The 14,391-nt window shown below is 45.1% G+C and overlaps 1 protein-coding gene across 4 annotated transcripts in view; it reads right to left on the reverse strand.

The window, feature by feature from the left end:
* MAP3K3 (mitogen-activated protein kinase kinase kinase 3) overlaps positions 1-14,391 on the reverse strand; it is a 79,391-nt gene that overhangs the window by 15,299 nt on the left and 49,701 nt on the right. For all 4 annotated transcript variants that reach the window (XM_008271693.4, XM_008271692.4, XM_008271691.4 and 1 more), the window contains one exon: positions 10,928-11,048. In XM_008271693.4, coding sequence (XP_008269915.2) covers positions 10,928-11,048 — 121 coding nt within the window. The remainder of the gene's footprint in view (positions 1-10,927; positions 11,049-14,391) is intronic.

A 14,391-nucleotide genomic window follows, 5' to 3' on the forward strand; every position in this document is an offset into this window, starting at 1 on the left:
GCCCTGCACCCCATGGGAGACCAGGAGAAGCACCTGGCTCCTGCCATCGGATCAGCGCGGTGTGCTGGCCGCAGCGCGCTGGCCGCGGCGGCCATTGGAGGGCGAACCAACAGCAAAGGAAGACTTTCTCTCTGTCTCTCTCTCTCACTGTCCACTCTGCCTGTCCAAAAAAAAAAAAAAAAGAAACTTGATCACACTGCTCAGAATGGCATACAATTTAAAATTTAAGAACAGCTTGCTTCTGAAATTCTCCACTTCATATTTCTTGGACCACAGTTGACCATGGGTAACTGAAACTGCTGAAGGTAAAACTGAGGGTAAGGGAGGACTGCTATACTTAGGCCTAGTCCTCTTAAACTTTGAGTCTTTCCAGCATTTTGAGGTCCAAGGAAATATCACTAGACATACCTGGGCATCTGTTTATTTCTCTCTGCCACCCCATTCTTTCAGCCAGGGCCTCCTTTACTTATTCTTTACCTGTATCAGCTAAGAAGACCCTCACTGACAGTCTGGCCAGCAACAAGAAGCTGCCTCCTCCATTCCTACTCATCCCCACAATTCCTGGCTACTTCAAGTAATATGATTATCTTGAATTTATGTAGTGCTTTACTTTTATTGGATAGTCACAGTAATTATCTCATTTTCAACATCCCTGTAACAGAGGTTTTCAAACATTTTTTGAATATCTATTAAGTGGCTGGCATTCTGCAAGATATCTTTACATGCGGTAATTCAGGTAATCCTTTCAACAATCCTGAGAGGTAAGCATTTGTTTTACCTGAAAAGAAGGAGGAAAGGGAGACCCAAGATTTACATTTCTCAAAACAAAAACAAAAAGAGCAGTTTTATGAAACAGAAACTATATTTTACAGGAAGGAGAAAATAAAGCCAATTTATATGTACTTCCATTGTTTTAGATGGAATGTTTACCCCTCTAATGAACTAGTCACTGAATGGCACAGGTACACAGAGATACTTTATAAATCATTAAGCAGGGGTGGATGTTGGGTTTACCAGCTAAGACATCACTCAGGACACTTGCAGCCCACACAGGAGTGCTTGAATTTGAGTCTTGGCTCTGTTCCATCTTCCAGCTTCCTGCTCACCCAGAACAGCAGGTGATGGCTCAAGTACATGGTTCCCTGACACACACATGGAAGACCTGAACTGAGTTCCTGGCTCCTGATTTCGGCCTCACTCAGCCCCAGCTCTTGAGGACATTTGGGAAGTGAAACAGCAGTTGGGAGATTTACTTCTCTGTTTTTCTGCCTCCCAAATAAGTAAAATAAACAAAAAAATTTTTTAATTATTACGCAATGTTTTTATGTCTGGGAAATTAGGTCTCTTTAATTCCTAGTCCAGAGCCTTTTCCTTTAAAAAAAAAAGAAAGAAAGAAAGAAAAAGGGCATCTTGACCATCATCTTAATCACTAGGCCAAATTCCCACTGCAACCAGACCTTTTTCTGACTGATTCCATTGCTTTCCATGATTAGAGAAGGACACAAAAGTGAGGCCAGAAGTTTGTGTCTCCTTTTCTTCCTGGGCTCCCTGGACAAATGAGAAAATCCAGTCTGCACAAAGCTTTATTTTTTTAAACACCAACATCTCGTTCATTGACTTATTACCACACCTTTCTTTTTAAAGATTTATTTGAAAATCAGAGTTACACAGAGAGAGAAGAAGAGACAGAGAGACAGAGACAGAGACAGAGGGACAGGTCTTCCATTCCACTGGTTCACTCTCCAATTGGCCACAATGGCTGGAGCTGGGACGATCCAAAGCCAGGGGCCAGGAATTTCCTCTGGGTCTTCCCACACAGGTACAGGGGCCCAAGGACTTGGGTCATCTTCTACTGCTTTCCCAGGCCACAACAGAGAGCTGGATCAGAAGTGGAACAGCCAGGACTTGAACCAGCACCCAAGAAGCTCCTGGATCCTGGCTTTGGATCAGCGCAGCTCCAGCCGTTGCAGTCATCTGGGGAGTGAACCAGCGGAAGGAAGACCTCTCTCTCTGTCTCTCCCTTTCACTTTCTAAAACTCCATCTCTCAACTAACTAAATAAATAAAATCTTAAAAAAAAAAAACCTTAAATATAGGGCTGTTATCTTGAGCCCTTTTCCCATTCTAAAAGGAACAAATTTATACTGTCATGTAATAAGCCAGAGTCCTAAGAGCCTTCCCCTCCCCTAACACTCCCCCAACTCTGCCTCCTGACCCAGCAATTCCCAGATACCAGAAGAGCAGAAGTGTTGTCCTTCAACAAAGCAGGCTGCAGTCTAGTTTGGTTTCTGCAGTCCAGTTTAGGGGCTGAAGCATTAAGATTCCTGAAATAGAACTGCAGTTGTTCTATGGGAATGGCTAAGGAAGAAAGAGAAGAGAAGTTTGGTTGCCAATGATCTGGGGAAGAACCTGACTCATTCTACCATGGTAGATGGGAACAACTAATAGCCAGCTCCCTCCTTTTTTGATGGAACTATGATCTAGACCAGTTTTAGAGGGAAATTTTGGAATACACACCATTTCAGTTTTATACAGATTTTCTCTTGTTCAAAAGTAGAGCCAGGAGCACTCAGCCTGTGTTCTGGAGGTACAGGTGGCATACCAGGGACCAGGCATCTACTGCAGAGACTGCTAAAGGGCAGAGTCAAGGCTCTGTGAACATCCTGCAAGAGAGGGAGGGCCTAACAAAATTGCCAGGGCTCAAAAAAACTTATTCCCATAATTCCAAGGATCCTCAGAAGTTAGAAAAACACCCAGTGGACAAAAAGAATGGTGGGGAGGGTTGCTCTTTGAAAGATCATTTTTATTTTCAATGTCCTTCAATAAACCCTTTCATTTTTCCACATGTTCAGAACATATGGCCCCTCTGATTGCACAGGAGATTTGATGAATTCACCATGAAGAACACTTATAATCTCTTCTTGGAAGCATCAACCCAGCCTCCCTCCAAGGATATGTCTTAGGTAGGAAGGCTAACATGGGACCTTCATTAATCTGGCTTCACCTGACTACACCAAAAATAAAATTGCTCTGAAAACAGGCACAATTCTGCTGGATTTCCTGTTTCAATGTCTCACAGTATAGAGGCTACCAATTCTAAGATAAAGAAGTACCTGAGCTATGCTTTTTTTTTTTTTTTTTAAAGATTTATTTATTTATTTGAAAGGCAGAGTTACAGACAGGCAGAGAGAGGACTTCCAACTGCTGGTTCACTTCCCAAACTGAAGTCAGGAGCCTGGAACTTCATCTGGGTCTGCCATGTGGGTGTTGGGGCCCAAGGACTCGGACCATCTGCTCCTTTCCCAGGCACATTAGCAGGGAGTTGGATCAGAAGTAAAGCAGAAGGGTCTCAAACCCATGCTCACATGGGATGTCAGTGTCACAGGTGACAGTCAATCCCACCACATCACAATATCAGCCCCTGTCCAATGTGTTTTAATTCCTGGCAGAAACTTAAGTTGTTCTGCGGGTAAATTTAGGGATACTATGTCGTGAACTAACACAGTAATGAAATCAGCAGGGTAATTTTCCTTCCTTCCTTCATCACCTTCCCTCCCTCCTTTCCTTCTCTCTTCTTTCTCTCCCTCTCCCTCATTCTGTTTACTTTTCATTGAACCCTTACTGCATACACCTGATAGGAAGGGCACTACTATCATCCACTTGTGCAGAAGGAAACCTGAGGTTCAAAACCAGAAAGTGATTTAACAATGGGGTTGTTGCTTTAAAACAGGCTTTGTAACTTTCGGTGATGTTCAGTCAAGGCAATTTTGAGACCAAAACTTTTCCCTGTACTAGTGAGGCCATATGCTGTCCATTTACCAACTGAGCAAGGATGAGTATCTAATCCATGGACAAATGTGACAGTCTTTCTTTCAGGTGCAGGATGGAAGCTAATGTGGGGATTTCCTGACAGCACAAGGGAAACACAGTGCCACGTTCCATGCAGTTCAAATTTGGTACTGTGATGGAGTAGGCATTTGGTACAGAGGTCAAGACACCACTTGGGATGCCCACATCCCATACAGGAGTGCATAAAGTTTGAATCTTGGCTCCATTTCCAATTCCAGATTTTTTTTTTTTAAAGATTTATTTATTTGAAAGGCAGAGTTACAGAGAGGTAGAGGCAGAGAAAGAGAGAGAGGTCTTTCACCCGCTGGTTCACTCCCTAAATGCCTGTAACAGCTGGGGCTGGGCCAGAGCAAAGCCAGGAGCCTGCAACTCCATCTGGGTCTCCCCAGGGGCTAAGGACCCAAGGACTTGAGCCATCACCTGTTGGCTCCCAGGGTGCAAATTAACAGGAATCTGGAATCAGGAGTGGAGCTGAGACTCAAACTCAGGCACTGCAGGCATCCCAACTGGTACCTAAACTGCAATGCCAAATACTTGTCCCAGCCTTACCTACTTCTTTCCACAGCTCCGTCCATGGTTTCTGGGTACACTCACTGAAACCTTTGGTTTTCTGCCACAGCATTAGCAGAGGTTCCACACCTGGCCTTCAGCTTTGCCGATGTTAAGAGACAGGCATGGACACCCCATATAATTAGTGTGGAGCACAGATGCAAGGCACTGGGCTTCTAAATCGGTGGTTTCCTGATCAATACAAGTATAAGGAGCAAGAGCTCTACAGGATGTCGTAATCTTAACCTAGAGCCTGCTATTCTTGATCTTCCAGTGATTCCATAAACTAGAATGTGCACTAAATCTCTTCTTCCTGAGTGTAGATAGAGTGGGTTCTCTTCTGTGCAACTGAACCCTGACCAATATATATATGGAGTCCAGGCAGCATTGTGGCATATAGGGTTAAGTTGCTGCCTGAGCACTGATATCCCATGTGGGCATCAGTTTGGGTCCTGGCTGCTCCACTTCTGATTCAGCTCCCTTCTAATGTGTCTAGGAAAGCAATGGAGGGAAGCACAAGTGCTTGGGCCCCCGCACCCACGAGAGACCTGGAAGATGCTCCTGGCTCCTGGCTTTGGTCTGGCCCAGCCCTGGCCATTGTGGTCATTTGGGGAATGAACCAGCTGATGGAATCTCTCTCTCTCTTTCTAACTCTGCTTTTTAAATAAATAAAATAAATCCTTTATTATTGTATATGTGCATATATATATATATACATATACATACACACACATATAGAGTGAAAAGGTATTACTTATTTTACCTAGAACAAATAGAAAATGTCATCTATAAAGGGTTAGAGAGAAAGAGAAACTCTTATTTATTGTTGAAATCTGACTTTGGTCCACACTATTCCCAGACAGGATGGCACTGCTCTTAAGTGACTGGGCTGAGACCTCCCTGGGGATACCTATGCTCTCTTTTACCGGCTTCACTGAACTATCTGGTTTTGCAGGTGAAATGGGAGTAGCTCACAGAAGGCCAGCACTACAAACTCAGGAGGGCCTAGGGGAAAACAGCAAAGGTTTTCTGAGCTTTTATTTCCAGCCAGAGACTTTCACTTTTTCCAATCCACACTGTGGCCTACAGAGAGTCAGCATTATTATCTGATGGGCAACATGCCAAGGGCTATTGTGCACAGGCCCACAGCCTGGAGCAGGAAAGGGAAGTCTCCCTAAACCAATGGCTATCAGAGGAAACGAATGGAAAAACCAGGAGTTGGCAGAACTACTCCAGGGTATTTTCAGTTTTGTTTTTATCTTCATCTTAGGAATTGGAAACCAATGAGACATACAACAGCAGTCAAGAACGAGAGCGACAAGGAGCTGAACTGGACAGGACAGCGGACCACCAGATTTGCTGATGGTCACATATTTACCAGCAGTGAGCCAGACAGTACAAAGCACAGTCCCATGCAAAACAGCTCACTCCATAGGACTCAGGAGGCAGGCACAGGCAGCAGGGGAAGGTTCCCGGGACACCCTTCCTGGCATTCTAGTCTGATTTGCAACTCTAGCCTTACTGGGCTATTTATGCTAAGGAGTCCATCTCAGCACCCACTGAAACACAGCAATGCTTTGTGGTCCTTGGTTCAAAGTGACCCACAGCATTGGAGGAGCCCAACTGGGCTGCCAGTCATCTGCACTCCTCCCAGGGCATGCCAGCTCTCTGCTGGCCTCCTTTTCCCAGAGTAGTCCAAGAAAAACTCACTTTAGGCTACAGTTGGTTCGTTTGCTCTCCACTGACTCAAAGCTGAAAGACAGGCTCTCAGATTCTGGTCCATTTCATAGGAGAACCCTTATCAGGAAGCTGATGCAGTCAGGAAGCTGTCTCCACAGGGAGTTCTAGGGCTTTGAGTCAGTGTTAACGTGCAGGTCATTGTAAGTACAAGAGATAGCTTTTTTTGGACCATCAACTATTTTCCAAACCCTTTTCTCTTCTGGTGGACAGATGAGATGGGGGAGAAAACTCAAATCTTTTTTTCCTTAATAGAATATTTTAATCAGTATTTCCCAATATGTTCACACTAGACCAGGTTGTGCAGAGCAGTGCTTCTCAACATTTTCATTACGTAAGATCATAAAAACATTCCCAATATGTTTCAATTTTCAAAATTTCCATTTTATTTTGAAGTTGCTAACACTACTAAACAGTTTCTCGTGTCATAGAAGAATTTATAGTGAGCAGGAGAAACCCTTTTGAAGTGAAGGAAAGCAGACCATCTTGTTTGGCCACCAACTCTGCAGTCTTGGTTTCTACACTTTCAATCCTGCCCTGGGACTGACAGTTTGGATTATACACATGGTTCCAACTCTTTACTGCTCAGTTGTCATTATAAGACATCTCACTCCCTTTAATTTTTGTTTACAGATTTATTTATTTATTTGAAAGGCAGAGTTACAGAGAGGCAGAGAGACAGAGAGAGAGGGAGAGGTCTTCCATCCACTGGTTCACTCCCCAGATGGCCGCAATGGCTAGAGCTATGCCAATCCGAAGCCCGGAGACAGGAACTTTTGCTGAGTCTCTCACGTGGGTGCAGGGGCCCAAGCACTTGGGCCATCTTCTACTGCTTTCCCAGGCCATAGCAGAGAGCTGGATTCGAAGTGGAGCAGCTGGGACTCAAACCAGCAGCCATATGGATGCCGCACTGCAGTTGGCGACTTTACCCACAACACTACAGGGCCGGCCCCACACCCTTTCAGCATTCTTTTGTTTCCTCCTCTCAGAGGCAGAGGTTCCTCTCTGTCCCAAGCTCTACCTGAATTCTCCAATTTATGCCCTACAAGAGTAAGCTCCTCCATGATCTCCTCTTTACTTTCATCTTTCCCTTCATAATGTGCTCAGGTCTGTAGCTTAAAATCATCCTGACCTCATTTCTGCTGCTCCCTTAAGCCATGAGCCCACCTCCTTTTCTTCCCCCTTCCACTACCCAATTCCTTGGAAGAATTGATTACCTCCACACGTTAGGGGTAGCAGTCTAGCTTGTCTCACTATGAGATGAAGTAGCAAGACAAGGAGAAAGATGTAGTAAGACAGAGGCAAAGACACTGAACAAGATGCACTAGAACAGACGGAGGTACTTTGATGGAAGTTTGGCTCCATGGCTTAAGGGTACAACTCAATGATTTATGGGCCCAAACGTAGGCAAAATTTCCATAGGCAAAGACAGGAGGAAGGACATCTATGTGTATGCATAGGGAAGTTCTATCTGCCTGGTGATCTCTTCACAGGAGATTAACTCTTTTGGGTTAGCACATTACCTAGGAGGTTCTTCTGTGTTTTTTTGCTCTTAGTTTTGTTTTTTTTTAAATCATGAACTAATTTAATAAGCTAACTGGCCTGAAAAAAAATTGGAATTCAAGGCGTGCATAGTACAATGGAAAAAATAAAAGGTGAAATGCTAGCTGATTTCAAATGCTTGAAAAACTGTCATATGCAAGATGTTATCTCTAGTGTTCAAGACAGCAGTACCTGAATCAATGGGTAAAGTAAGAGAAGGCAGATTTCCAATGCAAAAAGGGAAGAATTTGAAATAAACAGAGCTATCTAAAATTGTATTGGGCTACCTTGCCCATTACTATCTGTGAATGTTGTGGTGGGAACTGAATGACCTGAATGTCTCTCACCAAGTACGGGGATGTTAATCTTGAGGGCGAAAGTGGGAGAAGAGCAGGTGGCAGGGTGAGTGACTAAGGCTTACTAACCAGCTCCTGCACTTTTGGTCCTACTTCTGCTGCTAGGCCTTTCCCTAATCCCTTGTGCTTTAACTTTGACTCTTCTCTCTTCCTGTTTCCTTTTATTTTCAGAAAGCCTTGTATTGTACCAACCCACAGCAAGCACTAAGACATTTGTGGAGGAAAATGACAAGTGTGCATCTCCAATCCTTGATCTACCCACATATTATCCAGATTCTTTTGTGATCATGCCTGGAAGGTGTATTTTCCTGGGCCTGAAATACGTGTGTCTACTTCACATGCATGTCAGCACTGACAGTCCCTCTTTTGTCAAAGTCCTTCTCTCTGGGGCAGAATCAGTTATTGCCTACTCTGTGCCCCATTACTCTTACCCTTCTACATGTTCTACTGTTAAATTCCTCCCAGTACAATAGCTGGTGCATAATGCTTGCTCAAAGACAGAAGCAGGGATCTACGTGTGCTGAGAGGCTGTATGACCCATTTTCTAGATAACCAGGAGCTACCTCATAGAAATCTTATTCCACAGGGTCGGTTCTGTGGTGTAGAAGGTTAAGCCTTTGCCTGAGGTGCTGACATCCCATATAGCTCCAGTTCGAGTCCCACTGCTCCACTTCCAATTCAGTTCCCTGCCGATGGCCTGGGAAAACAGTGGAAGATGGCCCAAGTGCTTGGGCCCCTGCACCCATGTGGGAGACTGAGAAGAAGCTCCTGGCTCCTGACTGGCTCAGCTCCAGCCATTGAGGCCATGGGGAGTGAACCAGTGGATGGAAGACCTCTCTCTTTATCTCTCCCTCTCTCTGTCTGTAACTCTTGCCTCTCAAATAAATAAATAAATCTTCACACACACACACACACACACACACACACAAAGGAAAGAAAGAAATTTTATTCCTCAGCATTTTTAGCCAGGGAAGTAACTTCCATATATAGCTACCTTCAACATGGAGAAAGAGTCCAAATGGCCTAACATTTAGCTATTACCTCCACACACAAATCATCCACTCCTGCTTGGGATCACGAAACCAATTACTGCCCTATGCCAATCTTCAGTGACTATTCTACAAAGAACAATGCTGCAGCACTTTCCCTCCCGCCCTCCCATAACACACATACAATTACCCAATCTCTGCAATGACTCTGGTGAAGAGGCCAAGCTGGCAGTTTCCCAGTCACCAGGGCATCCAGATTTCAGGGACAGGGTCTCTTTGCTTGAGTGTGGGCACCCTCTACTCTACCAACTTACTGAAAACACATCTAGCAGTTACCCACAGAAACCTGAAATTCACAGACTTTCAACTTGGTAACACTATCAGTGCTTGCTTGGGTTCTAGAAATTACTTAGTGAGGCAAATCACACACAGACAAGCTCAGCAACAGGACCAAAGCTCAGGCTTCTCAGACCAGCTCCGGATCTTCAGAGAGCAGTTCTGTTTGGAGAAATTCTACTTGCATGGCAAGGGCGAACTTGGCTTCCTAGCAGCAACAGGAACACAGCAATATGAGGGCAGTAGGCACAACACAGATGTTTGGAATTTCGTAATTCCAGAAGTGGGCTTTCTCCTCAGACTCTGGGAAATGTGATCCAGAAAAATACTGATTCGCCTGGTGCAACTCACAGGCCTGACTGAGACTTCTTTCCTGGGGGAGCCTGGCAGCAGCTACCCAGCTTTCTCACTGGTTAGCCAACTATAAATACTATGTAACAGTCTCCTGTCCTTCCCAGAAAACTTAATTTGACTCTCCAAGAGTTTCATTGGCCAGCATTCTCCTCAAAGTATGAGGACTTTTGAGGAATCAAGAGGTTTGAGTCAAAAGTCAAACTTAGGGCCGGCGCCGCAGCTCACTAGGCTAATCCTCTGCCTTGCGGCGCCAGCACACCAGGTTCTAGTCCTGGTCGGGGCGCCGGATTCTGTCCCGGTTGCCCCTCTTCCAGGCCAGCTCTCTGCTGTGGCCAGGGAGTGCAGTGGAGGATGGCCCAAGTACTTGGGCCCTGTACCCTATGGGAGACCAGGAGAAGTACCTGGCTCCTGCCATCGGATCAGCGCGGTGCGCCGGCCACGGCGGCCATTGGAGGGTGAACCAACGGCAAAAGGAAGACCTTTCTGTCTCTCTCTCTCTCACTGTCCACTCTGCCTGTCAAAAAAAAAAAAAAAAAAGTCAAACTTAAATTTGACTCCTAGTTCTTTGGGGAAACAATGGTCAAAAGTGAGTATAGACTTTGCTAGAAGTCTTGAAGCAGATGTTTGAGATCACTTTTTCACGGATGTTAAAAAAGAATGTAGGGCCAGCGCCGCGGCTCACTAGGCTAATCCTCCGCCTAGCGGCGCCGGCACACCGGGTTCTAGTCCCAATCGGGGCGCCGGATTCTGTCCCGGTTGCCCCTCTTCCAGGCCAGCTCTCTGCTGTGGCCAGGGAGTGCAGTGGAGGATGGCCCAGGTGCTTGGGCCCTGCACCCCATGGGAGACCAGGAAAAGCACCTGGCTCCTGGCCCCTGCCATCGGATCAGTGCGGTGCGCCGGCCGCAGCGTGCGGCGGCCATTGGAGGGTGAACCAACGGCAAAGGAAGACCTTTCTCTCTGTCTCTCTCACTGTCCACTCTGCCTGTCAAAAAAAAAAAAAGAATGTAGTCATGCCACTACATCTTTACACGGTAAGTTCCTTGAAGGACCAGGATAATGCCCTAGTCACTTTTCCACATCTGTCCTCAAACACTGGCAAAGAGGATTCCACCACAGAGTGGCAGTTAATATTTGATGACTGTTTAATAAATAATTGATTTCTTAAAACATGGGCAGGTAAAATAGATCAGAGTAATAAAAGGAGTGAAATACTCACTGACAGAGAGGTGCCTGCTTCTGGACTCAGGGGGCTGGTAGATGGTATTTATATCCCCCGCGGACTGGGAAGCCTTGATCCGCACCTGCCTGGACACCCCAGAGTGGGGAGAGGAGCTGGTCTGTAAAAGAAGAGGAAAAATGCTGAGCTAAATCTTCAAGCAAGCAGGCCTATAAAGGTCCCCTGGCCCTTCCCTAGAATTCCTCACACTCTCAGCCACCTTCACACTTTCTAATACATGAGCTACCTGGCTTTCCCCCAAATTGCACTCCTTAATCTGTCTTGGGAAATCACTATTTGCTCACTGCAGCTTTACAGCTTCAGTGATATATATGAGCACTGAGACCTGCTTCCTCAGTTTAGTGGGTGATGACCCAGACACACAGGAGTAATAGGCATTCCTGTAATAATATGCCAAACTGACATGGGAGCTGTAAACACCCTCTCTTTAAATTCTCCAGAGAGCTTAGGAAGAATAGCAGGAAATTATTTCAGCAGCAAGATCACCTGGCTGAGAGGGTGTCAGAATGGAGGATTAGGACAACTTTCCTGCTCAGCAAAATTCCGGCTATTAATTATGTATTTCAAAAAGTAGCTTAATATGCTGCTTATTCTCTAACCATAATCACTCCCCGAAAATCAAGGTAAGAAGATCTCACTTACTACAAAGTACTAGCATTTACAGGTAAATCATTTCAGGATCATTTTCACCCAGGAAAACCTGGCATAGTACCATTCTGTCAAAGGCCAAAGACCTCAGAACAGGGTCAGTCGCCGTCTGCCTCTACCCACACTTTGCACCAGCCCAGTCAAGCCACCAGGTGAGTCCTAGAGAGAAAACACTGCAACAAAGAGGGGCTTTTGCACTGAGAATACTTAAAAGCGAAACCTGGAGATGAGTAAATGACATCAGGATTTGATTACAAATTTGTTTATTTGATTACAAATCAGCAGAGTACTACTGGGAGTGGGAATGGATATCAGGATTTATAAACATTTGGGTCAAAGTTTCTACTTGCTTCTCTATCTCTTCTACCTCCCATAAGGAAAAAAAAAAAGTCTGACCTAAACAAACTCTATATCCTGTCCTCCAGGAAAAAGGCTTCCCACTCCCAGCAGCCTGCTCCAGGCTCCCCATGCCAGACTTTATCACATGCAGGGTTGTCTTGACAAACTGTCTTGCTCTAACAGGAAGTCAGAACCAAGGGGAAGTGAATGTTCTTGCTGAGGCCTCTGATGTGCAATAGCTCTCTGCTGAGAGTCAAAAAGGAAAAAACAGTCAAAGCCACATACTGGGGAAGCAAGTTTGTGAAGGGCAAAGGAAGCCCACAGCCCTGCAATCAGAAAGAGCTATATGATGATCCCTCAGGGCACCTACTTAGATGCAGGACTTTATGTACAGTGGGAATTCAATAAATCTTGGCAACATGAATTTGAAATAGACCAAAAAACATGCACTCTATACCTTCAATTTTAGAATCTAAAAGCTGAGACAGGAAAGGGAGTTCAACATCCAGCATGAGCACAGATTTGCAAAAGAGAAGGCTGAAGATGTTGCAACAGAGTTGAAAGCAAATGAAAGGACTCAGTGAAAATTCCACAAAAGGACCTCTCACACTCTGGTGTGAGATGAATCACCTATGATCTTGTGTAACTGCAGATTCTGACTCAGGATGTCTGAGCTGGGGCTCAGAGGTGCATATCTAACAAGCTTCTGGTGAACCTGGTGCTGCCGATCCACAGGCCACATTCTGAGTAGAAAGTGAGTCATGCTTCAATTTCAGGTAATGGTTTCAAACCCAGATGTTCATTAAAACTGCCTGTAGGAGCTTTGACACCTCAGATCAACTACAACAAAATCTTTGGGTTTGGAACCCAAATATTTATGTTTTCTTTAAATCTCCCCAAGGGAGCTCAACCCAGGTTTCCTACATGAGTGGCAAGGACTGGAAGGAAGCTGGAATTCGGAATGAACCCAGGCTCTCTGATATGGCATATGGGCATCTCAATTGCTAGGCCAAACACTTGGACCTAGAAGAACATTCTAAACATAGCACACAAAAGGTGATCATTCCATAAAACCTCACTGAATGGGCTGGTATTGTGGTCAGCGGGTTAAGCCACCATTTGCAACACCGGCTTCCCACACTGGAGTGTAGGTTTGAGTCTTGACTACTCTGCTTCTGATCCAGCCCCCTCCTAATACACCTGAGAAGGCAGTGGAAGATGGCCTAAGTACTTGGTCCCCTGCCACCCTTGTGGACACCAGGACAGAGTTCCTGGCTCCTAAGCTACAGCTTGGACCAGGCCTGGCTGTTGTGGCCATTTAGGAAGTGAACCAGCAGATGGAATATCTCTCTCTCTCTCAGTCTCTCCTTCTCTCTCTCTGTCATTCTGCCTTTCAAATAAATAAATAAATTTTTAAAATGCAACCTCAGTGAAGAACTTGTAGGTAGCAATGTGCTATGGCTCACACAAATGATAAGAAAAAAAAAAAACACTGGGAAACTACATGCATAATGATTTGCAGTAACTGGAAGAAAAGAAGTTTCAGAAGTCAACCCACAAATTATCTCAATAAAAAATCTGATGATATGATGCAAAAGAAAGAAAGGTTTTCAACTATGCATTGGAATAAAGAGGGAGGGGATTGCTTTAGTTTGTATAGCAGAATATAGGACAAGGAATGGCATGTTGGGTCACACCAATAGCTTCCTGTCCAGTCCTCTGGTTTAATGGTACAACCAAGAGACACTTGTATCGAAAACCATGATAATTATTTTAGTTGTAGAAGCACTCCAAACTATTTAATTAAATTTACAGTTTTATCATCCATTAATTTGTTAAAAACCTTTTTTTAAAAAAATCTGTGTTAGCCACACAGAACAATGGATGCCAGGTTTATCATATGTTATTCAAATCCTTATTTCCTTTAAAAAAAAAAAAGATTTAATTATTTGAAAGGCAGTGCAACAGGGAGGGAGAGAAAATACATCTATATGGAGAGATCTTCCATCTGTTGGCTCACTCCCCAAATGTGTGCAACAGCTAGCAACTGGGCCAGGTTGAAGCCAGGGTCCAGAACTCTGTTCGGATCTCCTATGTGGGTGGAAGGACCCCATGTACTTAAGCCATCATCAGCTGCCTCCCAGGTGCATTAACAGGAAGCTGGATTCAAAGCAGAATAGCCAGGATTTAAACCAGGTACTCCAGGGCCGGTGCTGTGGCACAGTGGGTTAATGTCCTGGCCTGAGACACCGGCATCCCATATGGGCACCAGTTCTAGTCCCAGCTGCTCCTCTTCCAATCCAGCTCTCTGCTATGGCCTGGGAAAGCAGTAGAAGATGGCCCAAGTCCTTGGGCCCCGGCACCCACATGGGAGATCCAGAGGAGGCTCCTCCGGCTTCGAATTGGCGCAGCTCCGGCCATTGTGGCCATCTGGGGAGTGAACCAGTGGATGGAAG

This window comes from Oryctolagus cuniculus, chromosome 17 (assembly GCF_964237555.1).
Source record: "Oryctolagus cuniculus chromosome 17, mOryCun1.1, whole genome shotgun sequence".
In the NCBI taxonomy this organism is placed as follows: domain Eukaryota; kingdom Metazoa; phylum Chordata; class Mammalia; order Lagomorpha; family Leporidae; genus Oryctolagus; species Oryctolagus cuniculus.